This window comes from Callorhinus ursinus, unplaced genomic scaffold (genome assembly GCF_003265705.2).
Source record: "Callorhinus ursinus isolate GAN/ISIS: 27379988/994484 unplaced genomic scaffold, GSC_fseal_2.0 scaffold5, whole genome shotgun sequence".
Classification (NCBI taxonomy): domain Eukaryota; kingdom Metazoa; phylum Chordata; class Mammalia; order Carnivora; family Otariidae; genus Callorhinus; species Callorhinus ursinus.
The window spans coordinates 80,106,224-80,131,907 of record NW_027397067.1 but is presented as its reverse complement, the minus strand read 5'-3'; the positions used below and the strand labels follow the sequence as shown (position 1 = coordinate 80,131,907).

Genomic DNA, 25,684 nt, shown 5'->3' with positions numbered 1-25,684 from the left:
CAATTTAATGAAAGCGTGCATGCGGACACTGGGATTTTCAATGGGGAAATTGAGGCCCTTAAGACGAGACAATGCATAGCGTTCTAAGTATAGTGTATGTCATGTTTTAAGTACTTCGTAAGTGGTAGCTATTATTAGTTCCACATGATAAGGTGGGTGAGCTTTATGTGAATGACTACCTTCTTTGCAGCGTGCTACATTATCGCATGAGGCCCCTGGGGTCTCTATGTTATCCTTGCTGGCCCAAGGTTTCTGATTCAAGCCTGCTCTCCCTGGGCTACGGCCCGTATTCTAACATCATTGTGTTTTAATTACGTAACAACCTTCCACAGAAGCCCTTACCAGTCCTGGTCCCTGAGCTAGAGACGAAGCTCGTAGACCCACACATGGGTCAGAGACTTGTCAGTCACGGCACAGGGTGGGGGTGGGTGGGGAGTCTTACAGCAGAGAGACACAGCAAGGTGGAGGGAGCCCTGAGGACAGAGTCACTTCCTTTGCTTAGGGAGTCAGGGCGGCTGCACAGGACAAAGGACTTGAATTCAGATTGAAAGAGTGGGTAGAAATTTGGCAATGGACATTGTAGGGAACAGAAAGAACAGCACATGTGAGAACTCAGAAGTGTGGGAAGAATGACATCCAGAAAACTGAACCATGGGGTGAGGCTGGACTGGTATAGACAGGGAGCAATTTTCTTTAAACAACTTTATTGAGATCTAAGTCACAAGGCACCCAATGCATCCATTTGAAGAGTACCGTTCATTGGTTTTTAGTATGTTCAGAGTTGCACGCAACCATAAGGAGCCATTTTTGAAGCCCTTGTAAGGTCCTCTTGAAGGTGGTGCTCCTGGGGCTCCCTGAAGTGACTTTTAGGGGTTGTATGGGTACATAAGGACTCACTAGGAGAAGCTGTGACAACATTTGGGTCCGGGCAGGAAAGAAAAGGGGCAGCAGCAATCCTTGTGCTGAGCAAAGTAGAACTCTAGCAGTGTTCCCCGGGGATTGTAAAGGAGGGAAGGAGACCCCCCAGGCCCCCCACCACAAGCCACAGCTTCTATAACCCGAGGCTGTGTCTTAACGGTCAAAGAAAAGGGGACACCGAGAGCGTGGCCCTCGACCAGGCTAGGCTCCCAGAAGTCCTCCCCTCTGGGAGCCTCAGGAGGCTTAACTGAACCAGGCAACTTGTACTGAACAGATTTCTTAAGCTGCCCCAGCCAGCGATGATCTTGATGAAAAGATGATGGAAGGAAATTGGCTTGCACGTACAAGCTGTTCTTCCCTTTCTGAGGCCATGGAACTAGCTCCTCTCCAAACCTGACTATGCTTTTAAAAATACACATTTTAAGGCCACGCCTCTGGCGTTCTCATTCAGTACCTCTGAGTCAGGCCAGGAAATCACGGGTGTATTTTTAACTGCTTGGACTTTCTTTGGAATTCTCTTTTTAATGATTTTTCAACGACTGCAAACTTAAGTCTCAAGTACAGTACAGATAACTTATTCCTGAGCCAGTTTCGTGTAAGTGGCTGACCTGTTGTCCCGATACCCCTAAAGAAGTTAGTGTGTGTTTTCCACAAACCAGGACGTTCTCCTGCTTGACCACAACACAACCATCTACATCGGGACATTAGCACTGATAATGTTAGTATCATCTGATCCTCAGACTGACTCCAGGCAAGTCACCAGCTGTTCCTTTTCTTGTTCTTTTTTGTTTCTTTGTTTCTTTGTTTCTTTTTTTTTTTTTTTAAGCAGAATGATCTAGTCCAGGATCATGTGTGACTTTATTTGTCCTGTCCATTCTTCTCTAATCTGGAATGGTTCCTCAGTTTGTCCTTGACTTGCAAGACCCCGACACTTGCTTTCGAAGATCACAGGCCAGCTATTTTGTGGAATGTCCCTAATTTTGGCTTATCTGCTGTTTCTTCATGATTAAATCCAGGTCACGCATCTTTGGCAGGGATATCACAGAAGTGATGCTGTGTTCTCTTCACTGCATTCCGTCAGGTGGTGCATGATTTAGATTTGCCCCATTAGCCTTGATTCAGTTTGATCTGAATCCTCTTTTAAATTTTTTTTAAAGTAATCTCCGTTCCCAACGTGGGGCTCAAACTCAGGACCCTGAGATCAAGAGTCACATGCTCTACTGACTGAGCCAGCCAGGTGCCCCTCCTCTTTTTTTTTTAATTGAGTTATAATTGACTTATAATATTGCACGTAAGTTTAAGGTGTACAACTTAATGATACACCTACATATTGCAATGGGATTGCTACTGTTGTGTTAGCTAACACATCCCATCCCATAATTATTTCTTTTTTCTTTGGTGGGAACACTTATGATCTAGTTTCTCAGCAACTTTGAAGTATATAATACAGTATTGTTGACTATAATCAACTTATTCATCTTCTAATTGTATGTTTGTACCCTTTGACCAACATCTCTGCAATTTCGCCAACCCCAAGCCCCTGGCAGCCACCATTCTACTGTTTCTGCAAGTGATATGAATCCTCTTTCTCTGCTTCAGAGAAAGAAGTAAAGAAATGGCATAGGTATGGATAATTGAGGTTAAAAATACCCTTCCACTTGATCAGTGTGTTTTGAATAATTCAATCGACGTTATTTGAGTAATTCAGAAAAATCCTGTATCAAGTTGTCAGAGAGCAGAGACATAGCCTCAGTCTGTCCTTTAAAAATTAGCCTTCGTGCTTGGGGCACCCGGGTGGCGCAGTCGGTTGGTGTCCGACTCTTGATTTTGGCTCAGGGTCGTGGGATAAAGCCCGCCTTGGGCTCCACGCTCAGTGGGGAGTCTGCTTGGGATTCTCTCTCTCCCTCTTCCTCTGCCCCTCCCTGCTCCCTGCTCTCTCTCTCAAATAAATAAATCTTTAAAAAAAAAATTAGCCTTGGGGCGCCTGGGTGACTCAGTCGTTAAGCATCTGCCTTCAGCTCAGGTCATGATCCCAGGGTCCTGGGATGGAGCCGCACATCGGGCTCCCTCCTCAGCAGGAAGCCTGCTTCTCCCTCTCCCACTCCCCCTGCTTGTGTTCCCTCTCTCGCTGTGTCTTTCTCTGTCCAATAAGTAAATAAAAATCTTTAAAAAATTAGCCTTAATGCTGTAATATTTAAGGCATAAAGAATACTATATCTTGAATTATAATAACTTCATATGTAATACACAACATATATTTCCAAGTGGATTATTATATTTTATTTTATGTGTAACACAAAAAATAAAAAATATGTAATGTAATGTAATATAATATGAATTCTCAAACCACCTAGTTTGAGAATTAAGCCAATGCCAATTCAACTAAATCTCTTGTGAATTCTTCCCTAGCTTGTCTATTTTGAATTTGCCCAGAACTGACTGACCTAGGCTCCCCTGACAAACTGACAAAATCCAAGGTTTTGGAGGCAATTTAAGGCAATTAGATTCTAACTCAGGCCAGACAAGGGTGTTTGGTTTGGTTTGGTTTGGTTTTTTGAGGCGCTACTTAGCTTGTTCCACCATCTGGTGGTCATACATGGAATTGCAGCTACTCCTGTTGCCCCTTCTCAGGATTTTTCTTCAAAAAAATTTTTTTTCCTTGGGGCACCTGGGTGGCTCAGTTGGTTGGGCATAGGGCTCTTGGTTTTACTTCTAGTGGTGATCTCGGAGCTGTGGGATCAAGCCCCCCATTGGACTCTGCGCTCAGGGGTGGAGTCCGCTTGGGATTCTTTCTCCCCGTCTCCCTCTGTCCCTCCCCTCATTTACGGGTGTGTGCCCTCTTTCTCTCTCTCTAAAATAAATAAATCTTAAATTTTTTTTTCTTGGGGCGCCTGCGTGGCTCAGTCGTTAAGTGTCTGCCTTTGGCTAAGGTCTTGATCCCAGGGTCCTGGGATCGAGCCCCACGTTGGACTCCTTGCTCCGCAGGAAGCCTGCTTCTCCCTCTCCCACTCCCCCTGCTTGTGTTCCCGCTCTCGCTGTCTCTCTCTGTCAAATAAACAAATAAAGTCTTTAAAAAAAAAGAAAAAATCATAAAAAAATTTTTTCTTAAACTTTATTTTGAAATGTAAAATCTGAGAGGGGGCAGGGCAGCCATTGAGGGTCCTCAGCTGGGTCCTAGAGGTGCAGTTTAAAAAATGTTTTTAAAAATGTAAAATCTGATTTTCTTAAGTTGGATATATTATAACTGATCTTTAAATCTCTCTGGTCTTACAAGTGACAACCATGCGTTGGTGAGAACAGTAAGTATTAGCTGCTCACATTTATAACTCTTCAGTCTTACATGTATGTAGTGTGTGTGTGTGTGTGTGTGTTTGGAGATGTTTTTCTTTGTTAACTCCAAAACTTATTGCTAATATATGACAGCCACTGATGTAGATGCTAGCACGAAGAATAATCTCAATGTCAAATTAACAGTGTTTCTAACTATACTCTGTGAAACAGAAAATCTCTTTATTAATCTGTAAAAGAAAGAAGCCTAACAGAGTAAATAATACTTACTGATCACCTATTATCTGCTAGATGAATCCGTCATTTCTGAGAAAATGTCACAGCGGGTTTGCATTGTTTGAAATGTAGTAAATTGCAATCATTACCAAGCTGTGTGATAATCATTCTTGAGATTCCTGTGGATGTTAAATTCATTGGCGAAAGTTTGGTGGAAAAAGGATCATTATGTAATTTCAAAGTATCTTTTCACCAATTACTTATTAATCACAACAGAAGTCATCGATTTACAGCGGAGAGACAGCAGACTCCACCTTAGCCAAGTGATCAAAATTATCCCAATGGGACAAACCAACAGTATGTGCCCACTGACATAACATACGCAGAGGGCTTAGCTTACATCATTTCTATGGCATTCTGCAAAAAATACATAACCTGAATTTAATCATGAGAAAGCATTAGAGGAACTCAAATTGAGGAACATTCTAGAAGATAGCTGGCTTGTAGTCTTCCAACATATTAGAGTCATGAAAGAAAGGCTGAGAAACCGTTCCAGATAAAAGAATACTACAAAAGAACAACTGATTGCCACGTGTGGTCCTGGACAGGGGAAATAACTACAAAGCACACAACTGAGATGCACTTAGAAACCTCTATCCATCTAGAGAATGATAAAACAAATTTGGCAAAAACGTTAATCGTTGGTGAATACTACGGGAGTTATTTTTACGGTTCGTGCCAGTTTTCCGTGACTTTGAAACCACATAAGAAAGTTAACCCAGACAAGTGTTCCCCCAGACAAGTTCTTTGAGGACCAAGAACCGGCCTCTTGAAAATGAAGTCACTGTGTGCAAACTTTTAAAAGGAAGAGCGCGGGAGCATGGCACGGTGGCCAGAGGAGAAACCCCGATCGGCCCCCCGCCCAGCACAGCCTGGGAAAGGGCGCGTGAGCCGAGGTTCAGGAGCAGGGCTGCGCCGGCTGGAGGCCCCTGCGCGGAGGGAAGCGCACGGAGAGCTCCAGCAAGCGCGGAAGGGCTCGGCTTAGGGGCCAACGAGAGAAGAGCCGCGGCTTTGCTCCGAGGAGGAAGTTGGGGCTCCAGCACCCAGCAGCCGGGTGGGGGGTGGGGTGGGGGCAGGCTTTCGGAGAGTCGCCCGGGCTGCAGGGCGGACCGGCGCAGGTGCCAGCGCTCCCCGGCGTCGGTGTCTCCATGGGGGACACAGCCGGCGTCCCACGCGTATTCCTGGGCGGAATAACCGCGTGCACACAGGGAAGGCCTTGGGGCCCTTCCCACCCGCAGCGCCCCGGCCCCGCGCGGGGACTTTGGAGCCGCTGACGCACTCGGGACGCAGGCGAGGGGCTCGGTTTCCAGGGCGACGAGCGCGGAACCGCGGTCCTCGCGCTCAGGCCCGTGCGTCACTTCCGGCTGCTCGCCTCTGGCCCTCCCGCCTGTGGGGAGGTTCCGATTGGGAGCGTCGCTCCTCGGGTAGCTGGGCTGTCGCAGGGGGGCTGGGAGTAGCCAACAGGACTCTGATTCTGCGGGAGGAGTTGTTGGGGACGCAGGTGGATAGCTTCCGTCCCCCGACCAGTCGCTTTCAAATCCGCCCCCTGGGCTCCCCGGTTAAAGGGCGCCTAGCCGCTGCCAGATCTAGAGCATGCGCACTCCCTCCGACGCAGGCTCGGGGAATCCACTGCTCCGGGTTTTCCGCGCAGCCGGTGGGATAGCGGAGGGGCGGTTTGGGGGGCGTGGCTGGGGGCGTGGCGCGCTGACGAAGGCGTTGATTGGTCAGTTAGAAGCCCGCTGGGGGAGCCGCTGTCGACCTCTGGCGGGCTCTGCAGTTTCATTCATTCGTTCATTCACAGAATGGATTGATTCACTCAGCTTTCCCTGAGAGTACGTTGTGTCAGAGCTGGTGCTGGGCGCTGGGGATTCAGACAGAAGTCCAGGATCTGGCTGGCACTCCGCGCTGTTTCCCTCCTTCCTGTGCAACCTCACCGCATCTCTTCTGCACTCGTGCAAAGGGAGGTGACAGCCACCCCATCCTCCTGCAGGGACCTTACCTGAGAGCTCCTTACCCCGAAAGCAGCAGTTCCCCACGGAAAGGCCTGAGCTGGAATCCCGGCCAAGTGCGCAATGACTGAGCCACTTCCACTTGACGTTCACAGGTCTTTGCGGAGGGGTTGTGAGGTTTAAAATGAGCTTTGGTGCTTATCTTGGTGTGGAACCCCAGCTTTGCCCCTCGTTAGCTCGTGCGACTTTGGGCCCTTCAGGGAGACCTCTGGTGTCCAGCGCTGGCTAAGATCATTCTTAGCTGAATCGAGGCTGAATAAATCTAAGGGGAAGGATTTCGTAAACCCAAACCAAAATTTTGGCTCTAGATCCAAAGCACACTGTTCAACCAACATACTGGTGATAAAACTGACTTGTAAATACCCATTGTCTAATTCTCTGCGTTGTTTCTCAGTTGTTCCACACTCAGGAAGGGGAAAAAAGGAATGTTACTGCTTAGTCCCCTTAAATTAGAACAACCTACCTTATAAGGTCCTTGTGAGGATTAAATGAGAAATTTCTGATGACGCATTGCACATTACCTGCCAGGTAAATAGTAGCTACCATGATTGTATTATTTTGAGGGAATAGATGTGAAAGACCCACTCAATTGGTTGGTTTTTAGCAGTATTAAATATATCTAGTTAAGTAAGTGAATCCCTTCCCGTTTAGCTTGAGCACTAGAAAGCCCAAGGGAGACATCGCAGAGTATTTGTGTAGACTGCAGGGTAGAAGAGAGCCCTACAACATGGAAAGGAGTCAGAAACCCTACATAATACTTTTGGGGGTTCAGAAATCCTGAGGGATGATGGGCTTTGCCCAAAGTGCCCCAAATGTCGCCCAACCAGAACACTTTTAGTCAGGACACCAGGCATAAACTGGGATTGTTTCAGGCAAATCAAGATACATGGTCACCCTATCCCAAAGCTATACAAGTAGCATGTGACATCATTAAAATGGAACTTCAGTCTGTCCCACTGTGTCTCCAAATGTTTTCTCATACATGATTTTATTTAATCCTGGTGACAGCCTCATGAAGTGCTTACCCTCATTTTATGGTTGAAGACATTGAGGTTATGTAGGTGAGTGGTGGGGTAGGTGCTTTGTACTTGTGACTCATGTTCCAGTGACAATTCTCAACTCCACAAAGTCTCCTGGACATTGGTTCTCATCTTTGGGACTCCATGATTTGATTTTTCAGGGAAGCCTCAGATTCTGCCTCATTTAACTAGAGAAATTTCTTTTTTAAAACAGGTTTTGTTTTGGGCGCCTGGGTGGCTCAGTTGGTTAAGTGACTGCCTTCGGCTCAGGTCATGATCCTGGAGTCCTGGGATCGAGTCCCGCATCAGGCTCCCTGCTCGGCAGGGAGTCTGCTGCTCCCTCTGACCCTCCCCCCCTCATGTGCTCTCTCTCTCTCTCAAATAAATAAATAAAATCTTTAAAAAAAATAAAAATAAATAAAAAAGGTTTTATTTTTATGTAGTCTCTACACCCAGTGTGGGGCTAGAACTCACGACCCCAAGACCAAGAGTCACACGCTCCACCGACTGGGGCAGCCAGGCGCCCCAACTGAAGAACTTTCTATTAGAGCTCTATGTCATCGAACTTTCCACCCCATTAGGACTTTTGTAGAGGGGATCTTGTGTGGGTGTGAGGTTGGACCTGATTATTTTAGAGGCTCCTTCCAATCCAACTTGAAGTGTCTACAAACTCCTTGAGGGCAGGTTTTGCTATATTCTTTGAATTCTGAACATTCAGATGAGACGCACAGGGAATGTTAAAGCTATGAAAGGTGAATAACTCCAGGAGTAAGACAGCCCTGGATACCCCCATGGATCAGTTTAATGCCAGCCCCTACCTTCTCTGAGCCTTAGTCTTCTCATTGGTAAAAATACAGGGTAGTCTCTTCTCTCTCACAGATTTGCTGGAACAATAAAATAAATTACTGTGAGTACATTGTAAACAGAAACACTGTCCTAAAATAGCAATGTTTCCTTTGGCCAGCCTTCAATATTGCTTTCTAAATTGCTTGCCTTATCCATTTATAAAGAGAATAGGAACAAGGAAGGACTATGGAAAGAGCCCAGGCCATGGAGTCAGACAGCCCTGGATCTGAATCCCTAAACAACACCAGCCACTTGTGTAACCCCGGCCAAGTGCTGTGTCCTTTCCGGGCCTCAGCACTAAGAATAGCTACCCTTGCATGGATCTTAGGAAGATAGTGTGAGCTAAGTAGTGGAGCTCTGTTCCTGGCACACAGACCTCCATCAAGGGTGGCCTCTCGTAATGTCTGTTTTTTATAACTGTCAACCTGAATTCTTAATGCCACGGAGCAGCCCCTGTGGGCATCCTTTTGTGGAGTGTTGGAGGCACTCTCCCTCAGTCTCTGGGCAACTCTCTTTTTTAGTATATGTGCTGCAGAAGCGAGCACTCTGGGCGACTCTCTTGAAAACACTTCCTGTCTCTCTGGTATGCTGAAAATCTGCTTCACCTGCTTTGCCCTGAAGATGTGTTCTGCTTATAACTCATTCCTGCTCTTTGGGAAACGATTCAATAAAAAATTGGTTTTCCACTGACCCTGGGCAGGGAGGAGGAATAGCTTATTATTATTTTATAAAAAATATGAATAATAAAATAAGTCCTAAAACAGCACTGCACACATAGCAAACAGTCAATAAATGCTTGCTGGCTTAAAGCAAACGTGATGACTCAGTTTTTTCGTGTCTGTTGTATTTGCTGAGGGGACAATTCTTGTCTTCTGTTGATTTTTTTTTTTTTTAAGTAGGGTCCATGATCATCCGTGGGCCTTGAACTCAGGACCCTGAGATCAAGAGTTGTATGTTCTACCGACTAAGCCAGTCAGGCGCCTCTAAAAACACTTTTTTTTTTTTTTAAAGATTTTTATTTATTGATCTGACACAGCGAGAGAGGGAACACAAGCAGGGGGAGCGGGAGAGGGAGAAGCAGGCCTCCCACTGAGCAGGGAGCCTGATGAGGGGCTCCATTCCAGGACCCTGGGATCACGACCGGAGCCGAAGGCAGGCGCTTAATGACTGAGCCACTCAGGCGCCCCTAAAAACACTTTTTATTTGAAAAAGAAATACATGTAAACAGAACACAAAGACGCACAAGGGAAACAGCGTCTTCCTCCACCATCCTGTTCTCTCAGCCCTTTCTGGCGATGACACTGTTAACCACGTCTTGTGCATCTTTCCAAATGTGCTATGGACGCTCTAAGGTATGTATGTAAATTCCGGTTCAACACAGAGAAGTTCAAATCCTGGCTTCTGTCCTCGGGAAGAGCTGTTCCCCACCTTCCCTCTGGGTGGACGGCTGGGGCCCTCCAGGCCGGGAGTGGCTCCACCCACGAGAGATGGGGATCAGGCTCTGGTCCCCATCGGGCTCTGACCCTCCGGCGCGCGCCCCCGCCCAGCCCCCACGGCTGCGCGGATAAAGCGCGCCCCGGAGGCACGCCTAGCCTGCAGAAGGGGCTCTTATTCAGCCCCCGGGAGTTCTGAACATTAGCGAGCACGCCTGTGGGTGCTTGGTCTCCGGGGCGGCAGGGAGCCTGCTGGGGTCGCGGGCGGCGACTCCCCAGGGGTCTTGCAGGTTCCCCCCTCCCCCACCCCACTCCTCCGGGTGCTGAAATTCGACCGGCGCGCCTTGAGGGGTTAGAAAGCGGCGCGGAGACCGGGCAGGCCCCTCCCTCGGCGTGCACCGCCCCAGGAGCCGAAGCTTTTCTGCTTCTCCTCCCCTCCCCTCCCCTCCCTCCCCTCCCCTCCCTCCCCTCCCCTCTAGTCCTCCTCCCCGGCCTCCCCCGCGTTCCTCCCAAAGCCCGGAGCGGAGCTCGGGCCCGGAGCGGCTCCGAGCATGCGCAGGAGGGTGCCGGCGCAGCCGCCGGTCGGAAGCGCCAGCTCTGAGTAGGGGGAGCGGTCGCAGAGGCTGCTCGGCCCCGCCGCCTGCCAGGCAGTTGGCTCCCGCTCCGGGCCCGGGCCGCCGGCTGTGTAAGTGCGAGGTGGGGGGCTCCGGGCCGGGGGTCGGCCGGCTGCGGGAGGGCTGCCTGTGTGTGGCGGCGAGCGAGGGCGAGAGGCAGCCCGCACCTGCCCGGGCCGGGGTCCACTTCGCACCCGCCCCAGCCTGCCCGGCGCCCGCCGCACACCTGCCGCCCTGGGGCCTCGGCCCTTGCTCCCTGCGGCGCGCGGCGGCGGCCCCCTCCCCTATTCCGCCCGCCGCGTCCTGGCCCCCGGGCCGCGTGGGGTCGGGGGACCCCCGGCGCACGCTGGTCTCCCTGCAGGGCGGCCCGGCCGGCCCGGGGCTACCCTCCTGTCCCTGTCCTCTTCGCTCTCCTCCGGGTTGAGAGTGCCTGAGACCCAGCTCAGCGGCCCCAGGCGCCGGGTCCTGAGATGAGAGCCTCTGTGGTCAACTCCAGCTGACCCCACGGGGGTCGTGGGGAAGGAAGCGTGCCAGCGCTGTGCTTGCCTGTGGCCATCTCCGTCTCGCGACCCGCCCGCGCTGCACCTTGTCACTGCAAATGCCCTGTAACGCACACTTTTCTGGTGTTCAGATAGGGTGCTTGTTGAATTCACGTGTTTTTATAGAGAGAGGGGTTAAAATGTTGAAAGCAGGGCTCGCTTTAGTTAAAAATGAGCTGAAGGCAGGGGGCTGTGACATCCTCCTTCCATCAGCCCCCCTCCCCCGAGTTTAAACTAGACGGTCCTTTTTTGAGAAATGGTTACAGTAACTTCCTCGTCCAGCCCAGCTAGTATTTGTTAACGTGAAAGGATAGGACTCCAGGCATGATGTTGGAGACCCAGGAATGTTGCCATACTAAAGATCCGGCAAGGTTATGTTTGTTTTTCTTAAATTGTGTGGCGGACTAGTAGTATAGAGGGACAAGCGGTTGTCAAATATTTTTAAGAATAACTGCTTTATTGAGATATCATTCACATACCGCAAAATCTACCCTTTTAGAATGGACAGTGCCCTGGTGTTAGCGTATTCACAGTCGTGCAGACATCACTGTACCGGAACGTTTTTTGCCACTTCAAAAAGAAACTCCGTACTCATCGGCAGTCACTTCTTATTCTGCCCTGCAGCCCCTGGCAGCCACTAATTTACTTTCTGTCTCCAGGATTTGCGTGCAGTGGGCATTTCATATAAAGGGAATCATACACTGTGGGGCCTTTTGTTATTCGCTTCTTTCACTGAGCATCATGTTTGCAAGGTTCATCCATGTTGTAGTAGTATCAGTACTTTGTTCACTTTTATGGCTGAGCAGTGTTCTTTCCACATTTTGTTTATCTGTTCATTAGTTGATGGACAATGGTGTTTCCACTCTTTGACTATTAAGAATAATGCTGCTATGAACCTTTGTGGACAAGTTTTTGTGGGGGCATGTGTCTTCAAATCTCTTTGGTATGTACCTAGGAGTAGAATTGCTGTTTATATGGTAGCTCTGTGTTTAACTTTTGGGCGGAGCTACCATGTTGAAGAAATATATTTTTGATTTTTTTTAATGATTTTATTTGAGAGGAGAGAGAGACAGAGCTAGAGAGCATGGGGGGAGGGGCAGAGGGAGAGGGAGAAGCAGACTCCCCGCTGAACAGGGAGCCCGATGCGGGACTCGATCCCAGGACCCCGGGATCATGACCTGAGCTGAAGGCAGTTGCTTAACCATCTGAGCCACCCAGGTGCCCCTATTTTTGATGTTTTAATGTTTGTATTAGTCTCAGAAACTAGAACTGGCTCAGTGCCAGGTCTTATTTTGTCAGCTTCTCCCTTGAAGAAACCAGTGGAAAAGGATGGACCCTGGCGCCTGGCTCCAGTTCATCAGCTACTGATTAGGAGACCTCATTGAACAGAATGAGCCTTATTTCATCTGTTCGATTGAAGATAGCGATCTCATTTCTTAGGAATGATGGGAAGTCTAAGTAGGATACATTATAGAGAGCCCAGTGAATGTCCTCTTTCACCTTATATGAGACAGACTTCCTTCCATGTAAGATGCATATTTTGAATTTGGGGCAAAAGTGAACAAGAAGTTTGTGATACTGAGCTGCTTCAGGGAAAACTTGCTCGAGGTTGTAAGGTTTATTGACCCGTGGCACGGATTTGATTGCTGGTGTCTTTTTAGTGCCTAGTCAGAACTGGAAGGGACCCAGAGGGATCATTTAGTCCAGGGTGAGTTAGTTGTTTGGATTTCATAGATTTGCAAATTCCAGAAAACTGGAGGGTCAGTAATAGGGATGTCAATTTTAATTTTCGCCCAGACAGGACAATGGAAAAGTAACCACCATCTACTCTCACCAACATTTCAAAGCAAGAATGTTTTAATGTCAAAAAATGTGGAAGCTCATTGCCTAAACATAAATTACAATACTGGTTAATACTTATAAAGCACTTACCAAATATACCTAAGTTTAGTTTTATGAAAAGTGCATGCACTATTCTACTTTTTCTCGTTTTACTTCAGACTAGAGAAATTGAGCATCTGTTCTGAGACCCGTGCCCAGGACCTGCTGTCCCCTATCTTCACACCTCTGTGTGCGTCCCGTTTTCTTGCTCATAGAGGAAGGTATTTGCAGGACCAGCAGCATAGCCTGCGGGTTGAGGACAGGGCAGAGTCTGGGCTCTAAAACTAGTTGATGTGCTGACCACTAGGCTGTGAGCTACTTGAAGTTGGACCTTCTCCCTTTTTTAACCCTTGAAGAAAAATTTATTTAAAGATTTTATTTATTTATTTATTTATTTATTTATTTATTTATTTGAGAGAGCACACTGAGGCAGAGGAAGAGGGAGAAGCAGGCTCCCTGCTGAGCAGAGATCCCGATGCAGGACTCGATCCCAGGACCCTGGGATCATGACCTGAGCCGAAGGCAGACGCTTCACCAACTGAGCCACCCAGGCATCCCTAACTCTTGAAAAATTTTGAAATACAGACTATAGCAAAGGTATATGTGATGTTTATGTATAGTTTAAAGAATCACAAAACAAATGCCTCCACGTCTGCATTTGGCTTAACTTCCGAAGCCTGCTGTCTCACTCCTGAACTACACTCCTCTCTCAAGCAACCACTACCCAAATTTATCTTTCTTTATAGCTTTACTTTGTGTGTAAATATCCCTAAACAATACGTTGTGTAGTGTTTCCTGTTTTTGAACTTTATGTGAACGGAATTGTACGGCTTCTACTAATCCATGACCTACTTTATTTGCCCATCACACTGTTGAGATTCAGCCATGTTCCCGCAGGGTCACTCTGGGCCATTCATGTTCTGGGTTCTCTAATATTCCATTGCGTTAAAAGACCACAGTTTATTTGTCCACTCTCCTGACAGTGGACATTTGTGTTGTCTCTAGTTCTGGCTTCTAGGATCCTTTGTTGATGCCTCCTGCCATCCATATGCCAGAGTTGCTCTAGGAGGGAAGTTCCTGGGCGCAGGATGTACCAGTCCGTATGCCTGCTGTCTTAGGAGGGTTACTATGATCTATATCTTTGTAAACATTTGGTGTTTTTCATACTTAAAATGTTTTGTCTGTGGAGTAGCATGATTCACAGTAGCCCAAAGCTAGGAGCAGCCCCAATGACCTTTGATGAATGAATGAGTAAATAGTGTATCTGTACAGTGGGATATAAGCATCGAAAAAGAAGGAAATTTTGATCCACTACTACAACACGGAAGACCTGCTAAGTGAAATAAGCTCGTCACGAAAGGACACAGAATGTGTGATTCGACTTAGATGAGGGACCCCGGGGGCTGGGGAGAGCGGGTGTGGGGAATCATTGTTTACTGAGTACAGTGTCTGGTGGGGGAGATGGAGAACTTCTGGAGACGTTTGCATAGCAATGGGAATGTCCTTAATGCCCTAGAACTGTACACCTAAAAATGGTAAATCTCATGTATATTTTATCACAATACAATTTTTATTTTGTCGTTTTATTTTGGGTGTGAAACGGCCTGTCACTGTGACTTTAATTTGCTTTTTCCTGGTTGCCATCAAGGTGGGGCGTCCTTCTGTACCTGTCCTGGCTATTTGAGTTTTGTCTTCAAAGATGCCTCTTTGAGGGTTTTGCCCATATCCTGATTGGGTGATGTTGTCTTCTTCTTATGCATGGATTACCCATTGTCTTGTGTCATTTATTGGAGAGCCTGTCCTTTCCTGCCATGCCTACAGTGGCACCTTTGCCGTATTTCAAATTGCCGTGTACATGTGGATCTGGTTCTGGGCAGGGTTACATTCCATTTTTCTTTTTATCCCTGGGCCAGTACTGTGCTGACTGTAGCTTTTTATTTGGTCTTTTGTCCCCCCGCACAGAGGTACTGAAATATCATTTATATACCATACAGTTGACCCATTTAAATCTACAACTTAGTGGTTTTTAGTGTATTCACAGAGCTGTGCAGTCACCACCACAGTTTGGGACGTTTCATTGCCCTCAAAAGAAAGCCTGTTAGCAGTCGCAGGTGTATCTGATCTTGCTCTTGGGCGGGGAGGGGGGCACAAATGCCCCTCCTCAGTGGTGGTTCTTCAGAAGTTTCTTGGCTATTCTGGACCATAAATTAATTTGTTATATTCCACAAAAATTCTGGTAGGAGGTCTAATCAGAATAGCATTGAGTCTGTATATCAAACTGGGGAGAATTAACATCTGTCTTCTCTTTCTACTCGGGAATGTACCTGGGACGCTGTCTTTTCATCCATACGGAGCCTGGCACGTGGGAAGTCCTTACTAAATGTTGGGGATGTGAATGATGAGATACCTTGTTCATTTCGACCAGAGCCTTTCACAAAAGAGAAAACCTCGGTGACCCTATGTGACTCACTTACGGTCTCATGCAGAATGACAGCCAGGGAGAGAAGCAACTCGATGGGCTCGGTGGCTGCAGTCGGTTCTCTGCCGTGTGTTGCTAAGGAGGTAGCAGCATCCTTTTTGCTAATAACATCAGCGGCTCGGCTGCTTTAAATTTCATTAATTCGGACTTATCTGGAGACGGCTGTTCTTCGGTGGGCCTAGGTGTGATGTGTGCCGTGTTACCAAAGATCCGTATGTGGCGGCACTCGTGGCTCATGTCCTGCCTGGCCCAGTGTGCCCACTGAGCACATGCTTGAATGGGGAAAGCCACAGTACAGGTTAGAATTTCCATTATGACTCAGAATTCCCAAGTTCTGTAACCTGTGGCACCTTGATATAGCCCACCTTCATTTTGGGTGCAAACATACTGAATAACTTGACGAAACCTCATTGCACAGTATGTGGAGGGAGGGCCTGTCTGCTTGTTCTCCTGGGCCTTGCGGAAGCTTCATCCGTCAGCAGGGCTCAGGGTTTGCTGGTGCTGCCACGAGGTGGGCCTTGTCCACGAGGCCTTCCCTCAGCCGCACCAGGCCCCCCTTTCCGTCTCTGCGCAGCGAAGGCCCGGACCAGATAAGTGTTCTGCAGTTGCTAAAAGCTGTGCCTTCTTTTGAGAAACACAGAACCTTAAATCTCTGCCTTCAGCCCCAACTCTTGAGGGTTTGAGAAGTCCCCCAGGGGCTGCCATACCTCTCTGTGGAGCATTGATGTGGGTGTGGTTCTTTCTGAGGGGGTGTAGAAGAGACTGTGCAGAGGATGGCTGCTGGGAGGGGCGGGGGCGGGCTGGCATCGTCCCTCAGAGCCCGAGTGTGCGGCTTGAACACTTCCTCTGACCGGGCCTCTCTGATCTTGACCAGTGATAAACCTCTCTCTGCTTCACGTTCTTCATCAGTAGAGTTGAGGTGGTGTCACAGAAAGGTTTAAATGAGATAACTACACGTAAACCATTTATGTCCCGGGGAGACTGGAGGTCAAATCCAGATCTTCTGATTCCACTGTGGTTCTTTTCGTTATCTCCTGCTGAGGGGATGAGGGAGCGGTGCATCGATCAGGGAACGCTTTTGGGCCCCAACTCTCTGTCGGTACCCGGCTGGGTGTTGGAAATAGAAAACAAGAGACAACCCCTTTTCTGCGGGAGCTCAGGGCCTCATGCGGGAGCCGTGGTGTTGGGGAAGAGCCGTGGTAGCCAGGTGCAGAACTCCAGGGACGTGGTAGCCCACGGCTCTGCGCAGGGCGCACCCTGCCTCCCAGGTGGTTCACATCAGAACCACCGCATCCCAGTGCGGGCCAACAGCCTTCGCAACCATGTGCGCCTCAGATCCCCCATGTTCTCTTTGACAGAGTCTTCAAGATGAGTGTCCCTGACTACATGCAGTGCGCTGAGGACCACCAGACTCTCCTCGTGGTAGTGCAGCCTGTGGGCATCGTCTCCGAAGAGAACTTCTTCAAGATCTACAAGAGGATCTCCTCCGTGAGCCAGATCAGCGTGCGGGACTCCCAGCGGGTGCTCTACATCCGCTACAGGCACCACTACCCGCCCGAGAACAGCGAGTGGGGGGACTTCCAGGCCCACCGCAAAGTCGTGGGCCTCGTCACCATCACGGACTGCTTCTCTGCCAAGGACTGGCCGCAGACTTTCGAGAAGTTCCACGTGCAGAAGGAGGTCTATGGCTCCACGCTCTACGACTCCCGGCTCTTCGTCTTTGGGCTGCAGGGAGAGACCACCGAGCAGCCACGCACTGACGTGGCCTTCTACCCCAACTACGAGGACTGCCAGACGGTGGAGAAGAGGATCGAGGACTTCATCGAATCGCTCTTCATTGTGCTCGAGTCCAAGCGTCTGGACAGGGCCACTGACAAGTCCGGGGATAAGACCCCCCTTCTCTGTGTCCCGTTTGAGAAGAAGGACTTTGTAGGACTGGACACAGACAGTAGGTAAGTTTACCTGGGGGCCCAGAGGCTTTGCGCTTGGCTTGCTTCCTGACATCACGAAGGGGGAAGCAGGAGGTAGAATTTGATGCCACAAGGGGTAGACAGGAGCAGTCCGTGGTTTTCAGACTTCTAGAAACGGGACAGCCTTTGGTTAAGGGGAGTCCGTTTAGGGTTAGTGTGTGTACTTACCCCCGTTTCAGCCGGCCCTCTTTGTGGGACCCTCTGAGCTGCTGTCCAGGACGGTGGTCACCTGCGGCTCTTGCACACCAGAGAGCTGGCCTGTCTGAGCTGAGATGTGCTGTAAGTAAGAGGCACATCAGGTATTAAGACTTAGTATGGAAAAAAGAAAGAAAATATCTTGTTCATCTTTTTTACATGTGAAAATGATAATATTTTACATATATTAGGTTAAACAAAATATTAAAATTGGTTTCAGTTGTTACTTACTTTTTAAGATGTGGCAGCTAGAAAACTTTATGTACGTGGCTCACATTTTATTCCTGTTGGACAGCGCTGCCCTAGGGCACAGTTATGAAACTTTTATTCAGTCTCATCCCTTCGATTTATAGATGAGGTGCTGAGCCTGGAGAGGTGCTGAACTAGGAGCTAGCTGAGCGGAGCGCAAGGTGGAGCTCCTGTCTCCCGGGCTGGGCCCTGTGCACGGGTCAGGCCCTTCTTCCCACCTGGTAGCTGCAGTGTCCCAGTCCTCGCTTACAGCCAGCCAAGGCGAGCGTCAGGGAATCAGCGATGCTACCAGGGACTTCCCAAAGAGCTCCTTCTGCACACGGCAGTGTGTTTATATTCTCTGTGTTATGGGGGGGTGTCAAATAGAGCAGGGAAAGGTCAGGCCTCACATTTCCTGAGATGAAGTCAGCAGCTGAGCTTTGCACCAGAACTGCAGATTACCCTCCTGTGCTCTATGCTTCCCCCCTCTGTCCCCTGCCCTGCCTCCCTGTATCGTGGCCGCTGTGGTGTCCACGCACAGAGGAGGAAGGTGCGTAGGTTTAGGTGGTGATGCTTTGCCTGGACGAGGTTCCCTTCTGCGAGGGAGAGTGGGGGCTTTGTGGCCTTGGGCACCGAGTCCCTCCTTCCCCTCCTGTAGAATGTGGATGTGGGTCTCGCAAGCGAGGATGGAGTGACCTCGTGTCCTGCTGGCAGATGCCCGCTGCAGAGTAGGTGCTCAGTGTGATGTTTCTGGAGTTTACCTGAGGTCAAACATTGACTTGCCATTTGTTGGTAAGTTGGAGGAGAAAATGTCACCGAACTGAGAGAAACAGGCCCGGCCCAGCCCTGAGAGTGGGAAGCACAGAGTGGCCTAAGTTCCACCTGCTCTGGTGTGCTGTGGGGTCTGCACTAGTTTTCATTTCCTCACCACACGTGTGTGCGTGTGTGTGTGTGTGTGTGTGGCTAAGGAAGGGGCACGTTGCACCTACGATCTGTACTCAGTCCTCGCAGTGGCCCCAAGGTCAGCACGCCAGTGCTCCCCTTTCCCACCTTGGAGCTGGGGTGGTGAGGCGGACCAGCCCGGGCAGCCGCGAGGGGCAGCGCTGTGCCGCGCACCAGGCACGCTCCAAAGCCGGGCCAGAGCGGCCACCTGGTGGCCTTCCCTTGCCGCCCGGGGCCGCACCGCACACGGCCCCCGCACTCCCGAGCCACCGCAGCCTGTGGCGTGGGCAGGGACTGGCCTCTGCTACACAAGGCACCAGTGACTTTTTTTTGGTCATTGACTTCTTGGCTTTGAGGTTGCAGACCCACCAGAGAATGCCGGCCTGTTTTTGCCGTTTGAAATCTATGCTCAATTTGGTGGGAGTAACAAGACTGTCCTGGGACAGCATGCCAGCCCATACTGCCAGGGCAGTAATGTTACCAAGTCTTTACTGAGAGCCCCCATGTGCCCGGCATGGCTCTAGGCACTGGGAATCCAGCAGTAGATCGAACTGCCCTCCCGGTGGGACCATTCTGGTCTTGGCGTGCCGGAGACACTCAGCCAGCTTTTGAACTTATGTGACATAGTGACGCCAGTGACCTCAGATCGAATACACTCTCCCGTCATCCCTGCTGGTCCACTGTTGCTTTCACTCGTCTACAGTGCTCTCCTTTTTTAAAAACAATGATTTGGTGCAGACACAGAGCCCAGCTCTGTCCCACAGCTCTTGGTAGGAGTGTCCAGCTTGAAATGGGACCGTAGTTCGCAGCTCACAAGGAAACGTCTAGGTGGAGGCCGAGGTTTGGGTGGTGCGCTGATCACGTCCATCGGCCCCGTGGCAGATTTGGCCACTGCAGGCCCCACAGCTCCCCAGAACACGAGGTGTGGGCGTATTTCACTAGAATGTTCACATGTGTCCCACACCTCGAAAGCCCACGGGAGATGCTTGGACATGCAGTGTTGTAGCTGTCAAAGTGATTTCTGTTCTTGTGTGTTTCTAATTTTTGCTTGTTCCTCTCTTCTTTCCTTTTCCTTTTTTTTTTTCTATCATACCGCCCTGTGAGTATGTTGTTGGGTCTGAAAAGGTAGGCTGTGAACACACTGCATTGAAAGTAGCTAGATCTCCCTGTGTGCTGCCTTCACCGCTTGAAAAACCGAAAACTTACTGCTGCCTGGATCCATATATTACCCCAATCATCTTTTCATTTTTTACTTTAAAAAATATTTTGCTTTCTTAAGCACGTAACCCATTGTTGTTTGATACCTGTTCAAATATCTGCTTTGGGGAACTTGTTTGGTCTTACTTAGTATTTGGTGGCAAACGAGCCCTTATTAATCCCTTCTGTTTGGAGGATGTGGGATGCTCGTTGACTTCGGCGGCTGCACAGGGACTTTTCCCGGGGTATTTTAACCTGGAAAGTCCAAGACTGCAGCGCCCTGCTCGATCCTGGCTTTGGAACGAACGTAGGAGGCACGTGTCCTTGGCTGTCGCTGTGTGATGTGCATGATGGAGCCTGTACCCAGCGGCCGCCGGTGAGGGTGCCCCACCCGGGAGCGTGCTGGCCGCGGAGGGACGCTGTCCGAGGGCGCGGTCACCAGAGGCCTTCCGCTTTCACCTGGAGCATGCTGTTTTCTTTACTTCACCTTAGCAGCCGTCCTTCATAAAAGGGCGGGGGCTGTTCTACCATGTATCTTTTGCCCCCTCTGTGAGGGTGACTTTTCTAGGTATTAGGGAAACATGGCCTTCTAAAGAGCTAGTTCATTTGGAGCTTGTGGACACAAGGACCTCTGTAGGTGAGCGCAGTTTTCTTTCTGCTTTAGCCAGGAAGCATGCGGAGCCGGATGTGTGGTTCACCTTAGCAGCCGTGCACCTGCCTTTCCTTTTGACCGTGTGTGGGTGAGAGATAGCTGTTTCTGTCTTTGTTGAGGCTCATGCCCGTCACTGATGGGCACATCATTAGTTTGCAGCAGTGAAGCTCCAACATTTAACCAAGGTCGGGCCTAGAGGGAGAACCTTTGGCCGACCTAGCTCCTTGTATTTCTCCCTGACCCAGCTCACCCATGGGAAAAGGTCTGGCCACCACCACCGTGCAGGCCGGGAGGCCTTGTTTCTTCTTTACTGCTCTGGTCCACATGTGAACACTTTCTTCCTTCACTTACTTTGTCTCAAGTGAGATAGGCTGGACCTTCTGAAAGGTTCCCTCACATTCTAGGGTGGGGGAACAAAGCAGAAATAAGTGTAGCAAGTAGAAGACATTGCAACTTCCTGCCTGCAGACATACAGGGCAGGGATGCTGTGATGGCCGGGCTGTGCCCCGCACCACAGGGCCTTTCCTGTTGCTCCCCAGGCCCCGGGGAGCTGTGTGAGAACAGCTTTGCCTGGGCTCCTCCTTTCTCACCTGCTCACCTCTGGCAGGTATGTCTCTCTCTCTTTTTTTTTTTTAAGATTTTTATTTATTTATTTGGGAGAGCGAGAATGAGAGAGAGAGAGCACATGGGAGGGGGGAGGGTCCGAGGGAGAAGCAGACTCCCCGCCGAGCAGGGAGCCCGATGCGGGACTCGATCCCGGGACTCCAGGATCCTGACCTGAGCCGAAGGCAGTCACCTAACCAACTGAGCCACCCAGGCGCCCATGGCCGGTATGTCTCTTAACCGGGAGCTCTTCTAGATCTCAGACCCTTCAAAGTGCAGATGACAGGAGAACCATGAGCCCCTTTTTCTGGGCCGTTCTCTTGGTCTTACCCTTGTGAGCCTCACATACCTTCTGTGAGCATCCCGTGCCAGGAGAGACCTCCTGCTCTTTAGAGGGCCGTGACTCAGCCCGCGCTTGCTGTGAGCTTGCTGTGTCCTGCACTGGGTGCTGTGGCATGACCCTGACTGTGATGGGGGGGCAGGGGTGAGGAAATGAGGAAATCAAGTAAGGGACTCAGGGTTTTGACTTGAGCAACCGGTCACGTGGTGAGGCTGTCTGGTGGGGGGGACTGGGAGGTTCCTGCTGGACTCGAATCCAGATTAAATATTGGACATGTACTGTAGGCGCCTATTTGACATTCAGGTGACAGTTTCAAAGAGGCAAATGGATTTATGAGCCCGGAGTGCAGGGAAGGAGTGGACCGGAGAACCATGCTCAGAGTTGTCAGTATGTGGCTTGTATTTAGAACCAGGCATGTGGGTGAGCGCCTCCAGTGAGGTGTAGACTGGGGTGGGAGGAGGGGCCAGAGCTGTGACCAGTTAGTGGAGGAATATGCCCAGTCTCATGGAGCTTTTGTACGTCATTCTGAGGAGGCTGGGATTTTAGGAGCTGCTGCCATTTATCTTGAAAGTGCTGGTGGGCAGGGCAGCTTCTGAAGGAGTCTGAAGGGAATGGTGTATGGGACCTGCGTCCTGGGAAGATGGCTCCTGCAGCAGGAGGGTGGGGGTGAGCCTCCTCAGGGACCAGAGTCACCTGGGGTGGGGCGCAGAGCCCTGCCCGGTCCTTGGAGGGCTCAGAGGCCTGAGGAGTGGGGAGTCCCAGCTTCCTGGTCTGTTCTTCCTGTGGAACAGAGGGTGCCTTGGGTAGGGATCTCCTGGGAGAGGTGATGGGGGATTGGGAGCAGAAGCTGACCTATAGAAGGATCGATGGATGGTTCTGGAATTGTCTTTCCCCCAAGTAAGACTTTAAAAAACCCTCTTGAGTACATTGGTAGTTACTTTGGAGGAAGCAGTTCTTTTTTGATCCTTCCAAGTGTGAGGTCCTATACCGGCGGATCCAGAGATGAGTAAGACAGTGCGTCACAGGGCTTCTACCACCGGGGGAAATAATGCCCGGTTAAGGCGGGGAGGGCCAGAGAAGGGGTAAGGTGCCAACTAGCCGCGCTACCTACGTGTGTCACTCGACACAGCAGCGGTATTTGTAGACAGGTCGACAGCTGTGTTACTGGAGGAGGGAATGCTGAAGTCTTCTCTCTCAGTCGGAACAGGGAGCACCCCAGGGAAGCGAGCCAGGCACTGGCCAGCTTTGGGGGGAGGCCTGGCAGTGCCGCTGTGTGCACGGACGGGAGCCCAGGCGTGCGTCCCTGAGCGTCTGTTCGGTTGACATCGTTCTCCTGTAATTCTGCGTCAGGACAGATGCAGAGTCCCTGCACGGTCCCTTGTGTTGCTGTCAGAGTAAGATATATTCACGGTGCTGGAGTGGAACTTCTTTCCCTGTCCAGTCCAGCGGCTGTGACAAGCACGTGAGAATCCTTGGATTTGGGACTTGGGCTGTGCTTTGCTCTTTGTTCCTCCCTTCCCTCTTCTCATCTCTTTCTCCTCTTCCCAAATGCTCTCAGAGAGGCCGTGGTCTTAAGAGAGGGGGTGGACAAAAACTCAGATAGAAATAGTGCTGTTGTGTTTGGGGGGCAGCCCTGTCTAGGGCTGAGGGACATGGTGAGGGGGATTTTCAGGACACAGAGCTCTCTGCCTTGAGTTCTGGAGACAGAATGAGAGTCAGCCAGGGGAAGGGGCCAGGGGGCAGGAGCAGCCTGGGCAGCTAGGAGGCTGTGGGGTGGGGGCGTGAGGCGAGTGCCCCGTGCAGTGCGGTCCATGTCCCAGGCTTCAGGAGGGAGGCTGGGACCCTGGAGAGGACCTGTCCTGCAGGGCTTTGGAGGAACTTGGTTTTTATTAAAACTGACAGCAGAGGGAGGCAGTGAAGGGTGTCAGTGGGGAGTGGCCTTTCGGAGAGGTGTTCGTGGTTTTGATCTGCAGAAAGAGGGGTTTGGGGTGGGCAGGAGCAGCTCAGTCCCTTTGAGACCCATCCATTCATTTGTTTATTCACAACAAACCTGTTTTTGAGTGTCCAGGGGAGAGGGATGGATGCACCGGAGCAAGCAAAGTGTACTTGCCTTTTTGGAGCTTCCATATGTCAGAAGTTGATTCAGCATAGAATGTTCTAGGAACGCAGCAGCGGCATCTAATCCAAAGTGCAGAGGCAGGAGGCAGGGAAGGCTTTTTTGATAAACTGACAGTTGAAATGAGCCCTAAGGAGAGTGTGAAGCAGTTAGGCAGGAGGTCACTGGGGACCCTGGTAAGCAGTAAGGTGAGGCTGTAGAGTGCAGGGCAGTGGGGCAGTGGGAGGAGGGGAGGCAGGGGCAGCGGGAGCAGGGCTAGAACTGTGCTGGGGAACGGGTTTTGAGGCAGGAGGAGTGACCTAATCAGATTTACGGTCTGGGAGGCCCCTCCTGGCTGGGGCGGGGGATGGGGGAGGAGGGTGTGTGTGTGTCAGGGACATGGTGGAGGGGCCGTACAGAGTGGAGGTACCCAGTGGGGGAGGGCAGGGCAGCATAGGTTTGGTGTTTTCTTATGGGGAGGGCTTGTTAGTGGGGGCCATACTCACACTGCCTTGGGCTGGGCAGGAGACTGGTGCTTCCTCTTCTCTCTCTCCCCTGCCTTCTGTGATGATCTTAGTTCAGTCAGTACTGGGAACAGAGACGCCGAATTCCAGGGAGCCGGAGCATTTCTAGGGCTTTTCAGAGTTAGATCTGGAATGACTTAACTTCGTATTGAGGTCTGTCAATAGCATTCATTTAGCTAGAAACTTCACGTATTTTGGATTTCCGTGGGGGTTTTATTCTTGACGTGATTGCTTTCTCAGTGAGAGAAAATTTAATTCAGCTGCTATTTTTCTTGAAAAAAATTTTAAGAAATTTAATATTTAAAAGAATAGGAATATTTAAAAATGGCAAAGGAAGATTTCGGTATAGTTTCTTTGGTTTCTGAGTAGATAGACGTCTCTGCATTATTTAACAGTGTATCCTTGCCAGTATTTAAGGAGCTGTTGGTGATGCCCCAGGCCCCACCCCCTCAAGGCATTACTGGGCTGGCTCTGCAGGAGTGGGGATAAAGGTCTTGTTTGCAAAAGCCAAGTGGCGGGCTTTTGATATGCAGCCCAGCTCTGTTTATACAATAATAGTAGGTTTGAAGTTAAGAAAGTGGAAGATAATTGATTTTTTTTAAAAAGCTGAAACATCAACTTTCTTGTGCTGATGTTATGGAAAATTTGCGAAGGAGAATCCTACTCGGGTATTGTCTAGGTGAAATGCACGGTGGAGGTCACACGTCCCTGCTACCCCTAGACGATAACTTGGCAGGTGTTTGTGAAGTCCAGACCATTCCAGCTCCCACACTGGCCATGATGGTTGCTGCCTTTCAATTATGGAGCCTAAAGTTGCCTTCATAGCATTTTTTTTTTTTGTAGTGAGAGAGTCAAATAGTGCTTTCGGGGCAGAAGTCGTGCACTAGCAATGACACGTGTCCATGCATTGTATTTTGTAGACATTACAAGAAGCGGTGCCAAGGGCGCATGCGCAAGCATGTGGGTGATTTATGCCTCCAGGCAGGGATGCTGCAGGACTCCTTGGTACATTACCACATGTCTGTGGAACTTCTCCGCTCGGTGAATGACTTCCTGTGGCTTGGAGGTAAGATCATCTCATGTAGATATCAGATATGTGATTGGAAATAAGAGAAAACATAGAAAATTGGTTCTCAAAATGAAGGGTGTGGGAAGAGAAGCAGTCGGCTCTCTGGATGCTGTGGGGGATCGTCTGGGGTAACTGTCCCCGCCTTGTCTGCTGCCGCGACCCCCATCCCCCTACCCCCGACCCGCACTGAGGTCCTGCTGGCACCTGCATGCTCTTTCCTTGACAATGTGCTGCCTTTCCTTGTTCCTCTGGGTTCTTGGGTTTCTTTTTAAACACATCTTGCCCTCTGCTTAGAATGCCATTCCCCATCTTAGTTACCTCTCACGCTCATTCTTCAAAACCTCATCTGTGCATTAGCTGACGACGATTGACTACATATGGTATATCCATTCAGCGGAACGTTAATAAGCCATGAAAATGTTGGACATTAAAAAAAAAGGAAAAAAAAGAGAGGTGGGGGTTGGGGGAATGGGGTAACTGGGTGATGGTCAATTAAAAAAAAGAGGTAAAGCTGTGGAAGGTGACAGCACAGGGAGTGTAATCAGGAGGAACAGGGTACCGTTGGTG

At 49.9% G+C, this 25,684-nt stretch overlaps 1 protein-coding gene across 4 annotated transcripts in view; it reads left to right on the top strand.

The window, feature by feature from the left end:
- The first annotated feature begins 10,331 nt into the window (after window positions 1-10,331).
- The window catches only part of TRAPPC9 (trafficking protein particle complex subunit 9), a 544,520-nt gene continuing 529,167 nt past the window's right edge, over window positions 10,332-25,684 (top strand). Inside the window, exons 1-3 of one of the 4 annotated variants that reach the window (XM_073893249.1) lie at window positions 10,332-10,474; window positions 16,661-17,254; window positions 24,969-25,114. In XM_073893249.1, the coding sequence (XP_073749350.1) occupies window positions 16,671-17,254; window positions 24,969-25,114 (730 nt within the window). In that variant the 5' untranslated portion in view covers window positions 10,332-10,474; window positions 16,661-16,670. Of the gene's footprint in view, window positions 10,475-15,256; window positions 15,386-15,675; window positions 15,814-16,660; window positions 17,255-21,192; window positions 21,317-24,968; window positions 25,115-25,684 lie in introns of those variants that run through there. The other 3 variants (XM_073893250.1, XM_073893248.1, XM_073893252.1) reach the window with 3 other exon arrangements.